General features: G+C 46.3%; 1 protein-coding gene across 3 annotated transcripts in view; it reads left to right on the top strand.

Annotated features, from left to right (window-relative positions):
- abcc10 (ATP-binding cassette, sub-family C (CFTR/MRP), member 10) overlaps positions 1 to 12,207 on the top strand; it is a 235,541-nt gene that overhangs the window by 23,952 nt on the left and 199,382 nt on the right. For 2 of the 3 annotated variants that reach the window (XR_013576686.1, XM_078542807.1), the window contains exon 4: positions 2,595 to 2,822. The exons of the other annotated variant lie outside the window; for it this stretch is intronic. Coding sequence is in view for 1 of the 2 variants with exons in the window: in XM_078542807.1 (XP_078398933.1) it covers positions 2,595 to 2,822 (228 nt within the window). In the remaining variant the exon portion in view is untranslated. The remainder of the gene's footprint in view (positions 1 to 2,594; positions 2,823 to 12,207) is intronic. 3 annotated transcript variants of the gene reach the window in all.

The following is a 12,207-nucleotide window of genomic DNA, read 5'->3' as shown; positions in this document are numbered from 1 at the left end:
ACTTTTTAAAAGTGTTTAGAGTTTCTGCCTCTCCCACCAACTTGGGCAGCGAATTCCAGACACCCACTACCCTCTGCGTAAAAAAGTTCTTCCTCATGTCCCCCCTACACCTTCTGCTACTTATCTTGAATCTATGTCCCCTGGTTCTCGAATTCCCCACCAAGGGAAACAATTTTATCCTGTCCACTCTATCTGTTCCCCTCATAATTTTGTACACCTCAATCAAGTCATCTCAGCCTTCTTTGTTTGAAATAAAATAACCCCAACCTATCCAATCTCTCCTCGTAGCTACACTTTTCTAACCCTGGCAACGTTCTTGTAAACCTCCTCTGCACTCTCTCCAGAGCTATTAACTCCTTCCTGTAATGTGGTGACCAGAACTGCATACAATACTCCAGTTGTGGCCTCACCAGTGTTTTATACAATTCCAACATTATATCCTTACTTTTATATTCTATACCTCTGCCAGTGAAGGAGATCATTCCATATGCCTTCTTTACAACCTTGTCTATTTGAACTGCTGCCTTCAGGGACCTGTGTACTTGTACGCCAAGATCTCTCACTTCATCTACCCCTCTTAGTATATTCCCATTTATTGTGTAATCCCTGTAACTGTTTGACCTCCCTAAATGTATGACCTCACACTTCTCTGTGTTAAAATCCACCTGCCACTTTACCGCCCACTCCATCTATATCGTTTGGAGATTATGGCTCGCTATCCTCTACACTATCCACTACTCGGCCAATCTTTGTGTCATCTGCAAATTTCCCAATCGTGCCCCCCACGTTCACGTCCAAATCGTTAATATGTAACACAAATAGCAAGGGTCCCAACACCGAGCCCTGTGGAACACCACTTGAGACAACTTTCCACTTGCAAGGACATCCATCGACCATTACCCTTTGTTTCCGATTACAAAGCCAACCTTTCATCCAGTTTGCCACATTATCCTGAATCCCATGGGCTTTTACTTTCCTGACCAATCTGCCATGAGGGACCTTGTCAAATGCCTTGCTAAAATCCATGTACACAACATCCACTGCACTACCTTCATCAACCCTTCTTGTCACTTCCTCAAAGAATTCAATCAAATTTGTGAGGCAAGACCTTCCTTTCACAAATCCATGCTGAACATCCCTGACTAGTCCATGCCTTTCCACATGACAGTTAATCCTATCTCTCAGGATTGATTCTACTAATTTGCTCACCACTGACATAAGACTAACTGGCCTATAATTGTTTGGCATTTCCTTTGATCCCTTTTTAAACAATGGAACTACGTTTGCATTTCTCCAGTCCTCCGGTACCTCCCCTGTATCTAGTGAAGATTGGAAAATCATCCTCAGAGCATCTGCTATCTCCTCCCTGACTTCCTTCAGCAGCCTCGGAAACAATCCATCTGGCCCTGGTGACTTATCAACTTTCAAGGATTTCAACCCTTCGAGTACTTCCTCTCTCTTTATGACTATCCCGTCCAATATCTCGCAGTGTTCATCCTGGACTACTATATCTACATCCTCCCTTTCCTTTGTAAACACGGAGACAAAATATTCATTCAAAACCCTTCCCACAGCCTCTGCATCTACACACAAGTTCCCATCTTCATCACTGATAGGTCCCACTTTTTCCTTAACTAACCTTTTAGCATTAATGTTGGTAAAATATCTTTGGGTTATCTTTAACTTTACGTGCTCATCTTTTTTCATGCCCTGTCTTTAATTTCCTTATTTCCTTTTTTATTTCATCTCTGCACTTCCTATATTTGTCTAGGCTATCTGCAGTGCTTAGTTCTTTGTGCCTATCATACGTTTTCTTTTTCTGTTTGATCTTCCCTGTATTCCTCGAGACAACCAGGGAGGTCTAGATTTGGCAGCCTCAGGGTCCAATTCAGTGAATCTTCACTGTACAACCTCCAATGCAAGTATATCTTTTCTTAAATGTCGAGACCAAAACTGCACACACTACTCCAGATGTGGTCTCACCAAAACCCTGTACAACTGTAGAAAGGCTTCTTTATTCCTCTACTCTAATTCCCATACAATAAAGGCCAACATGCTGTTTGCTTTCCTAATTTCTTGCTGCACCTGTGTTAACTTTTTGCGTTCCTTGTATGAGCGCATCCAAGTCTCTTTGAACATCCACATTTACAAGTATCCTTTTAAAAATATTCAGCTCTTCTATTCTTACGACCAAAGTGAATAACTTCACACTTCCCTACATTATAATCCATTTGTCATCTTGTTGCCCACTCACTTAACCTGTCTATATCTCTTTGCAGTTGCTTTGTGTCCACCCCACAGCTTACCTTTGCACCTAGTTTTGTATCATCAGCAAACTTAGATACATTTCCATCTGAGGGAGGGGATGGGAGCCCCTGTGTTAAACTCTGTTCTCTATATATTGGGGGAGGGGAAACCCTGTGATGAAACCCTGTTACTATGCTGTTGGCACACAAGGGAAAGGGAGCCTCTGTCTTGTGCTGTTGACTTGAAGTGATGGGTCCTATTCCTAGATTTACCTGGTAAATGTTTCCTCGGACTGGGTCCCATTCTCTGGTTTACCTGCTAACCTCTGTCTTTTATCGATTTCCCAGCTGATGTCTGAGATTCTTTCTGGAGTGCGGGTAATAAAGTTCTACACCTGGGAGAAGCATTTCATCGATAAGGTTACTAACTACAGGGAGAAGGAACTGGGCCGTCTTAGAATCATCAAGTATCTTGATGCAGTTTGTGTTTACATGTGGGCTGCACTGCCTGTCATGATCTCCATTCTTATCTTTGTCACCTACGCTTTGCTGGGACACCAGCTAACTGCTGCCAAGGTCAGTGATTTATTTCTTAGGAATATCTCTGATTCGTGATTTTGTTTGACACTTTTTTTCAGTTCTTTGCTCTTAATTCAGGGACCTACTTTAGTTACAGTGAAGTGGATGGCCTTGTCCAAGAAACCAGCCGTGCATTTGACTGGCCTCCAGAATGTAAATGGTACCTATCAAACATGGTGGTGCATTCATTTAAAATTTCCCCTGCCCTCCTTTTGTAGAAATATGTGCCCTCCGTTTACTGAGGCAGTTGTTGATAAAATGGGTCAAAAACAAATAATTTTTACAGTATCACAGTACCTTTACAGTGCAGGAGACCATTTAGCCCATCGAAATTGCACTGGAAAAAAATACATAGTTTTACCCGATGACTAGATAGCATAACATCATAGAAGATAAATGAAGAGCATCTAATTGGTGACTAAGTGCCATTATTAGAACTATATGTGACTCCATTGGTTGATTTAACTTCTCTCTGAAATGGCATGGTAAATTACTCAGTTGTATTCAAGAAGTCAGCTTATCACCACCTTCTTAAGGGCAATTAGAGGTAGACAATGAAGGCTCACATCTGTAAATGAATAAAAATACAAGATGTCAATTGATGATGAACCAAAATGTAGCATTGGAAAGGAGAAACAAGATACAGAAGATCATAAGACATAGGAGCAGGAGTAGGCCATTCAGCCCATCGAGCCTGCTTTGCCATTTAAAAAGGTCATGGCTGATCTGATTGTGCCCTTAACTCCACTTTCCTGCTTGTACCCCATAACCCTTGATTCCCTTGTCGATCAAAAATCTAACTCGGCCTAGAATATATCAAATGACCCAGCCTCCACTGCTCTCTGTGAAGAGAATCCCCAAGATTAATGACACTCCGAGAAGAAATTCCTCCTCTTCTCCATCTTAAATGGGAGACCCCTTATTTTTAAACTGTGCCCCTCGTTCCAGATTCTCCCATGAAAGAAAACATCCTATCAGCATCTATGCTGTCAAGCCAGATGTAGGGGATGGACAGAAATGAGACGTAGACAGATTACGTAGTTGGGAATTTAGTTCATGTAAGTTCTATCTTCATTCGCTGTAGAAGACTCAAGTTGCTTCCCTGAAATCGAAGGTAACCTAGAGACAGAGTTTTGAAGAGATGGGGTGGGGGTGCTGAGTCTGTGGGTTCAGAGCATTCCAAAAAAAATTGATGTCTGACAAAACAGCAAAGAAGGTAAGTGATTGATTGGTTGGTGACAATTTTCGCTTTTTCTGTTATGTAAACTAAGGAATTTTAATCGAGGCATGTATCAGGCCTCGGTCCACCAGAGGACATCCGCCAAGGTCATCACAAACATCAGGACGTAGCAGTCAGCAGGTTGTCTTCACCTCTGCTGCGGATGTCAGGGCAGCACTCAGGTGTAGCGGTAGGGTTAGGGAACTTGAGAAACATGGAAATCACTTTTGGGTCACGGGTGTGCACTGTAAAAATATTGCACTTTTGTTAATACATTTGATGTTTAAGTGAATGGCGTGGTCAACTGAATGCGTTGTGATTATGAATCCTCTTATTTCGAGTATTAGCCATTCTCCCACTCAGTGATAATCACCCTCTGTGAGATTCACATTCACATGCTGTCAACCTCATTGAAAATAGTTTCCGCACTCTTGTGTGATGTCAGGGAGATGTGTTAAAATCTTTATTGGAAGTGTGTTCTCAATGAGCTTGTAACCTTTCTTCCTCTCGATACACCATTGTGCAAGAACAGCTCAGCAGTCTTGAGGGATTATGGCAGATGTGTCTCCTCAGTGGTAGTGATAAAGGACAAGACATGGACGGGAGGAGGAAATCCCCAACCATGTCCTCATCTTACTAGCCGCTGTGTTTTCTCATTAATGTGGTGATGACTGCATCAAGCTGCCAAAGCGTTCTCGCTGTTGTGTCAGCTTTCACTTCCCAGAGCGAGTACATACAGGGCACACCGCTGACCTTCTTAGAGATCATGGTCTGGTGAATCATGAGGCTTGAAAGTGAAAGTCTGAATGCTGAACTCGCTCTCGATGTGACTGGTTGGACATCCCTTTAAATGCAATGGAATGGCATTAAGGGCCAGGAGAAATGTGACCATCTCCCCTTGCCTTGACTTTACTCCTCCTGGAGTCTGGTAGCAATGAACGTGGCATGGGCACGTCTCCCACATTGTGCTTCCTCGATGGCGTCATCCTTGGAAGCTGATTCTCATCACCCTCTTGAGGTTCCCGGGCCTCCTGCTGCCTATCCTCCGAAGAGCTCTCATCCTCCTCCATTTCATCTTCTGACAAGGAATCACCTCTTTGCAGCGCAAGTCTGTGAAAGACAAACACACAACATTGATGCGTGAAACCCTATCGGGAGTGTACTGCAGAGCCCCACCTGAGCAGTAAAAACATCGGAAGCGCATCTTCAGGATGTCAATGGTCTGCTCGATCAGGAACCGTGTGGGACTGTGAACTGTGTTGTATCTCTCCTCTGAAGCATTCTGAGGCTGATGCATGGGTGTCATGAGCCAGTATTTCAATGGGAGCTCCTTATCCTCAAGCAGCCATCCCTGTAGATGATCAGGCGCTTCGAACATCTGAGGCAACTGGAAGTGACTCAGGATGTACGAGTCATGGCAACTCTGATTGGGCAAATCTGATTTATCCAGTCAATATGCAGATGATTAAAATCACTCATGACAATTGTAGTGCCCTTCTTACATGCCTCCATTATTTCCTGATTTACACTTTGTCCTGTGATAAGACAACTCTTTGGGGGTCTATAGACGACACTGACTCCTTCCCCTTGCTATTCCTTATTTCCACCCAAACTGATTCTATTGCACCTATTTCATGAGTCACCACCGCACTGATACCTTCCTTTATTAATAAAGCTACCCCACCTCCTTTTATTTTTTAAAAACAAAAAGCTAAAAGCTACTGCGGATGCTGGAAATCCAAAACAAAAACAGAATTACCTGGAAAAACTCAGCAGGTCTGGCAGCATCGGCGGAGAAGAAATCAGTTAACGTTTCGAGCCTTCATGGCCCTTCGGCAGAACTGAAGCAACTGCTTCAGTTCTGCCGAAGGGCCATGAAGGCTCGAAACGTTAACTGATTTCTTCTCCGCCGATGCTGCCAGACCTGCTGAGTTTTTCCAGGTAATTCTGTTTTTCCTTTTCTTTTTTGCCTACTTGTCTGGAACGTCAAATACCCTTGAATATTGAGTTCCCAGTCTTGGTCACCCTGCAACCACGTCTCTGTAATAGCTATTAAGTCAAGTCCATTTATTTCTATTTGTGCCATCAACTCATCTATCTTGTTACAAATGTTACAAGCATTCAGACAAAGAGCCTTATGCTTTGACTTTTTACCATTATTGCTCATTCTGGTTCTAATTTCTGCTGCACTCTTCTGCTTATATTTTCTGCCCCTTCCTGTCACACTTTGATTATCGTTCGCCTCTTCACTACCCTGAACCTCTGCTCTCTCATTTCTTTTTGATTTTTTAAACTTCCCTTCAATTTATCCCTACCCCCCACTATTTGGTTTGAAGTCCTATCTACAACCCTAGTTGTACGATTTGCCAGGACACTGGTCCCAGCATGGTTCAAATGAAGCCCGTCCCAACGGAACAGCTCTCTCCTTCCCCAGTACTGGTGCCATTGCCCCATGAATCGGAACCCATTCTCGCACACCAATCTTTGAGCCACGCATTTACCTCTCTAATCTTATTTACTCTATGCCAACTTGCACGTGGCTCAGGTAGTAATCCAAGGATTATTACTTTTGTGGTTCTGCTTTTTAATTTAGCTCCGAGCTGCTTGTAGTCCCTCAGCAGGACCTCTTTCCTAGACCTGCCTATGTTGCTGGACCACGACAACTGGATCCTTCCCCTCCCACCCCAAGTTCCTCTCCAGCCCAGAAGAGATGTCCTTAACCTTGGCACCAGGTAGGCAACACCGCCTTCGGGACTCTGTCTTTGCTGCAGAAAACAGTATCTATTCCCCTAACTATGCTATCCCTATTACTGTTACATTTCTCTTTTCTCCCCCCCACTTGAATGGCGCTCTGTGCCATGGTGCTGTGGTCTGTTCGCTCATCCTCCCTGCAGTCTGTGCCCTCATCCACCCCAGGAGCAAGAACGTCGCAGCTATTGGATCAGGGCACTGGCTGAGGCTCCTCCAAAGCTACATTCTGGACCCCCATACCTGCTTCACTCGCAGTCACACCGTCCTGTCCCTAACCACGTCCAAGTGTGATGTAATTAATCTAAGGGGTGTGACTGCCTCCTGAAATAGTGTCCAGGTAACTCTCCCCCTCCCTGATGCGTCGCAGTGTCCGAAGCTCAAACTCCAGCTCATCAACTCTGAGTTGAAGTTCCTCGAGCAGCCAACACTTGCTGCAGATGTGGTCACGATGGAACACAGGCATCCACCAGCTCCCACTTACTACAGCTGCAATATATGGCCAGCCCAGCCATCTCTATTCTATTTAATTAATTAATTTTGATGTTAAATATTTTAAAAGTGAATTTTTTAACTGTACTCTTCAATGTAAATAACATCTCCTGATTTAAACCACTTGCTCAATCAAAAGAGACACAGAAGCGAAACCCACCAGTCATCTACCTGTTTTCCTGTGATGTCACAATTCGGCCCCGACAGGTCGAAACAGGTTGATGTGGCTCTGCTGCCGCTGCTGTTCTCACGCAGATCCGCCCCCTGTCTGCTTCCGGCTCTCCTCTCGCTGTTTTAAACGGTGAAAATCCCGGCTCTCCACTCGCTGTTTTAAACGGTGAAAATCCCGGCTCCCCTCTCACTGTTTTAAACGGTGAAAATCCCGGCTCCCCTCTCGCTGTTTTAAACGGTGAAAATCCCGGCTCTCCTCTCGCTGTTTTAAACGGTGAAACACCCGGCTCTCCACTCGCTGTTTTAAACGGTGAAAATCCCGGCTCTCCTCTCGCTGTTTTAAACGGTGAAACACCCGGCTCTCCTCTCGCTGTTTTAAATGATGAAAATCCCGGCTCTCCTCTCGCTGTTTTAAACGGTGAAACACCCGGCTCTCCTCTCACTGTTTTAAACGGTGAAAATCCCGACACTCCTCTCGCTGTTTTAAATGGTGAAAATCCCGACACTCCTCTTGCTGTTTTAAATTGTCGGGTCATTCTGGTTGATGTAGGATCTTGTGTGACAACCAGACTGATGCTTTTGGCCTGCAGTGAGGAATGGCTGTCCTGGTTTTTTTTAATTCATTCATGGGATGTGGGCTTTGCTGGCTGGGCCAGCATTTATTGTCCATCCCTAGTTGAACTGCTACAGTCCATGTGGTGTAGGTACACCCACAGTGCTGTTAGGAAGGGAGTTCCAGGATTTTGACCCAGCAACAGTAAAAGAACGGCAATATATTTTCAAGTCAGGATGACGAGTCACTGGGAGGGGAACTTCCAGGTGGTGGTGTTCCCATATATCTGCTGCCCTTGCCCTTTTAGATGGTAGTGGTCGTGGGTTTGGAAGATGCTGTTGAAGGAGCCTTGGTGAATTCCTGCAGTGCATCTTGTAGATGGTACACACTGCTGCTACTGTGCGCCAGTGGTGGAGGGAATGAATGTTTGTGGATGTGGTGCCAATCAAACGGGGCTGCTTTGTCCTGGGTGGTGTCGAGCTTCTTGAGTGTTGCGCGAGCTGCACTCATCCAGGCAAGTGGGGAGTATCCGTCGCGCTCCAGACTTGTGCCTTGTAGTCGGTGGACAGGCTTTGGGGAGCCAGGAGGTGAGTTACTCGTCGCAGAATTCCTAGCCTGTGACTACTCTTGTAGCCACAGTATTTATATGGCTTGTCCAGTTCAGTTTCTGGTCAATGTTGATAATGGGGGATTCAGTGATGGTAATGCCGTTGCACAACAAAGGGCGATGGTTGGATTCTCTCTTGTTGGAGATGGTCATTGCCTGACACTTGTGTGGCACGAATGTTACTTGCCACTTGTCAGCCCAAGCCTGAATATTGTCCAGGTCTTGCTGCATTTAGACACACACTCCTTCAGTATCTGAGGAGTCACGAATGGCGCTGAACATTGTGCAATCATCAGCGAACATCCTCACTTCTGACCTTATGATGGAAGGATGGTGATTGATGAAGCAGCTGAATATGGTTGGGCCTAGGACACTGCCCTGAGAAACTCCTGCAGTGATGTCCTGGAGCTGAGATGACTGACCTCCAACAACCACAATCATCTTCCTTTGTGCTAGGTATGACTCAAACCAGTGGAGAGTTTTCTCCCTGATTCACATTGACTCCAGTTTTGCTAGGGCTCCTTGATGCCACACTCAGTCAAATGCAGCCTTGATGTTAAGAGCAGTCACTCTCACCTCACCTCGGGAGTTCAGCTCTTTTGTTCATGTTTGAACCAAGGCTGAAATGAGCTCAAGAGCTGAGTGGCCCTGGTGGACCCCAAACCGGGCATTAGTGAGCAGGTTATTGCTAAGCAAGTGCCGCTTGATAACATTGTTGATGACTCCTTCCATTACCTTACTGATGATCGAGAGTAGACTGATGGGGCGGTAATTGGCTGGGTTGGATTTGTCCTGTTTTTTGTGTACAGGACGCACCTGGCCAATTTTCCAGTTAGCCGGGTAGACGCCAGTGTTGTAGCTGTACTGGGACAGCTTGGCTCAGGGTGTGGCAAGTTCTAAAGCACAAGTCTTCAGTACTTTTGTCAGAATGTTGTCAGGGCCCATACCCTTTGTACTATCTAGTGCCTTCAGACGTTTCTTGATATCACGTGGAATGAATTGAATTGGCTGAAGACTGGCATCTGTGATGTTGGGGATTTCCGGAGGAGGCTGAGATAGATCATTCACAGCACTTCTGGCTAAAGATTGAAGCAAATGCTTCAGCTCTATCCTTTGCACTGATATGCTGGACTCCCCCATCATTGATGACGGGGATATTTGTGGAGCCTCCTCCTCCAGTGAGTTGTTTAATTGTCCACTACCATTCACGACTGGATGTTGCTGCACTGCAGAGATTAGATCTGATCTGTTGGTTGTGGGATCGCTTAGTTCTGTCTATCACTTGCTGCTTATGCTGTTTGGCACACACGTAGTCCTGCATTGTAGCTTCACCAGGTTGACACCTCCTTTTTAGGTATGGCTGGTGCTGCTCCCGGCATGTCCTCCTGCAGTCTTCATTGAACCAATGGAATGAGAATGGATTGATGTCCTTACAGGAGGCATGTGTGAGGTGTTGTTGAAGAGCTGTGGCAGTCAGTGGGCTTATAATGAATGTTTGTTGGTAGCCTATCCCCAGAAATGGAAACAGAGAACTTGAGAAAGTGAAGTGTCGGAGATGGGCTGCGTGAAGGTGATAGAGGATGGAAATTGGAAGCAAACCGAGAGCAGGAAACGGCACTGATACAGTCATCGATGTATGGGAAAAAAATTTGGGGAGGAGTCCTGAGTTGGATTGGAAGGAGGAATGGTCAACATAGCCCAAAAAAAGACAGGCATAACCAGGACCCATGCGGGTGCCCATAGTAACACCTTTTCATTTGGAGGAAGTGAGGCACGTTCAAGGAGAAATTGTTCAATGAGAGAACAAGCTCAGCCAGGTGGAAGAGGATGGGGACTGGTTGGTCCTGTGTTCAAGGAAGAAGTGGGGAACCCTCAGACTGTCCTGGTGGAGTATTGAGGTGCAGAGAGATTGGGCATCCATAGTGAAGAGGAGACATTTAGGGCCAGGAAACTAAAAATTGTTGAAATGACATAGGGCATCAGGAGAGTCACGAATGTAGGTGGGAAGAGACTGGGCAAGGGGAGTAAAAATACAGTCAAGATAGGAAGAAATAAGTGGGACAGGAACTGGGTGAAATGGTGGGTGAAGTGAACAGGACAGTCCTGCTGCAAGTTTTGGGAAGGAGGTTAAAGCGGCCCATTCAGGATTGGTAGACTATGAGATTGGAAGCTGTGGAAGGAAGATCTCCAGATGAGATGAGGTCAGTGACAGTCCTGGAAACAATGGCTTAATGTTCGTCATGGTCCAGGGGGAGGTAATATCTGAGAGATGGCGCTCAGCCTCTGCAAGGTGGAGGTCGGTATGCCAGACAACAACAGCACTACCCTTATCAGCAGGTTTGCTAATAAAGTCAGGGCTAAACGTGAGAGAACAGTTAAGGGAGAAGGAAGATTTGTCAGAAGCGCTGTGGTCAAGGGAGGTTCTGTTGAAGCATTCAAGGCTATTATCTGAAAAGGAAGAACATGCAGGGCCACAGGGAGAAGAGCGGGGCTCTCATCCGGAGGTCTTCCCTCCACAGCTTCCAATCTCATACTCCACCAATCCTGAATGGGCCACTTTGACCTCCTTGCCAAAATCTGCAAACAGACTTCAATGAGCAGAACGGGACTGTAAAGAGCGAGACTTCAGTGAGCAGAGCGGGACTGTAAAGAGCGAGACATCAGTGAGCAGAGCGGGACTGTAAAGAGCGCGACTTCAGTGAGCAGAGCGGGACTGTAAAGAGCGAGACTTCAGTGAGCAGAGCGGGGCTGTAAAGAGCGAGACATCAGTGAGCAGAGTGGGACTGTAAAGAGCGAGACTTCAGTGAGCAGAGCGGGACTGTAAAGAGCGAGACTTCAGTGAGCAGAGCGGGACTGTAAAGAGCGAGACATCAGTGAGCAGAGCGGGGCTGTAAAGAGCGAGACTTCAGTGAGCAGAGCGGGGCTGTAAAGAGCGAGACTTCAGCGAGCAGTGCGGGACTGTAAAGAGCGAGACTTCAGTGAGCAGAGCGGGGCTGTAAAGTGCGAGACTTCGGTGAGCAGAGCGGAGCTGCAAAGAGCGAGACTTCAGTGAGCAGAGCGGGGCTGTAAAGAGCGAGATTTCAGTGAGCAGAGCGGGGCTGTAAAGAGCGAGATTTCAGTGAGCAGAGCAGGGTTGTAAAGTGCGAGATTTCAGTGAGCAGAGCGGGGCTGTAAAGTGCGAGACTTCAGTGAGCAGAGCGGGGCTGTAAAGAGCGAGACTTCAGTGAGCAGAGCGGAGCTGTACAGTGCGAGATTTCAGTGAGCAGAGCAGGGTTGTAAAGAGCGAGACTTCAGTGAGCAGAGCGGGGCTGTAAAGAGCGAGATTTCAGTGAGCAGAGCGGGGCTGTAAAGAGCGAGACTTCAGTGAGCAGAGCGGAGCTGTACAGTGCGAGATTTCAGTGAGCAGTGCGGGACTGTAAAGAGCGAGATTTCAGTGAGCAGAGCGGGGCTGTACAGTGCGAGATTTCAGTGAGCAGTGCGGGACTGTAAAGTGCGAGATTTCAGTGAGCAGTGCGGGACTGTAAAGAGCGAGGTTTCAGTGAGCAGAGCGGGGCTGTACAGTGCGAGATTTCAGTGAGCAGTGCGGGACTGT

Source organism: Cetorhinus maximus, chromosome 5 (genome assembly GCF_964194155.1).
Source record: "Cetorhinus maximus chromosome 5, sCetMax3.hap1.1, whole genome shotgun sequence".
Lineage (NCBI taxonomy): Eukaryota > Metazoa > Chordata > Chondrichthyes > Lamniformes > Cetorhinidae > Cetorhinus > Cetorhinus maximus.
The sequence above is the reverse complement of the archived record's forward strand: the minus strand, read 5'-3'. Positions and strand labels throughout refer to the sequence as shown.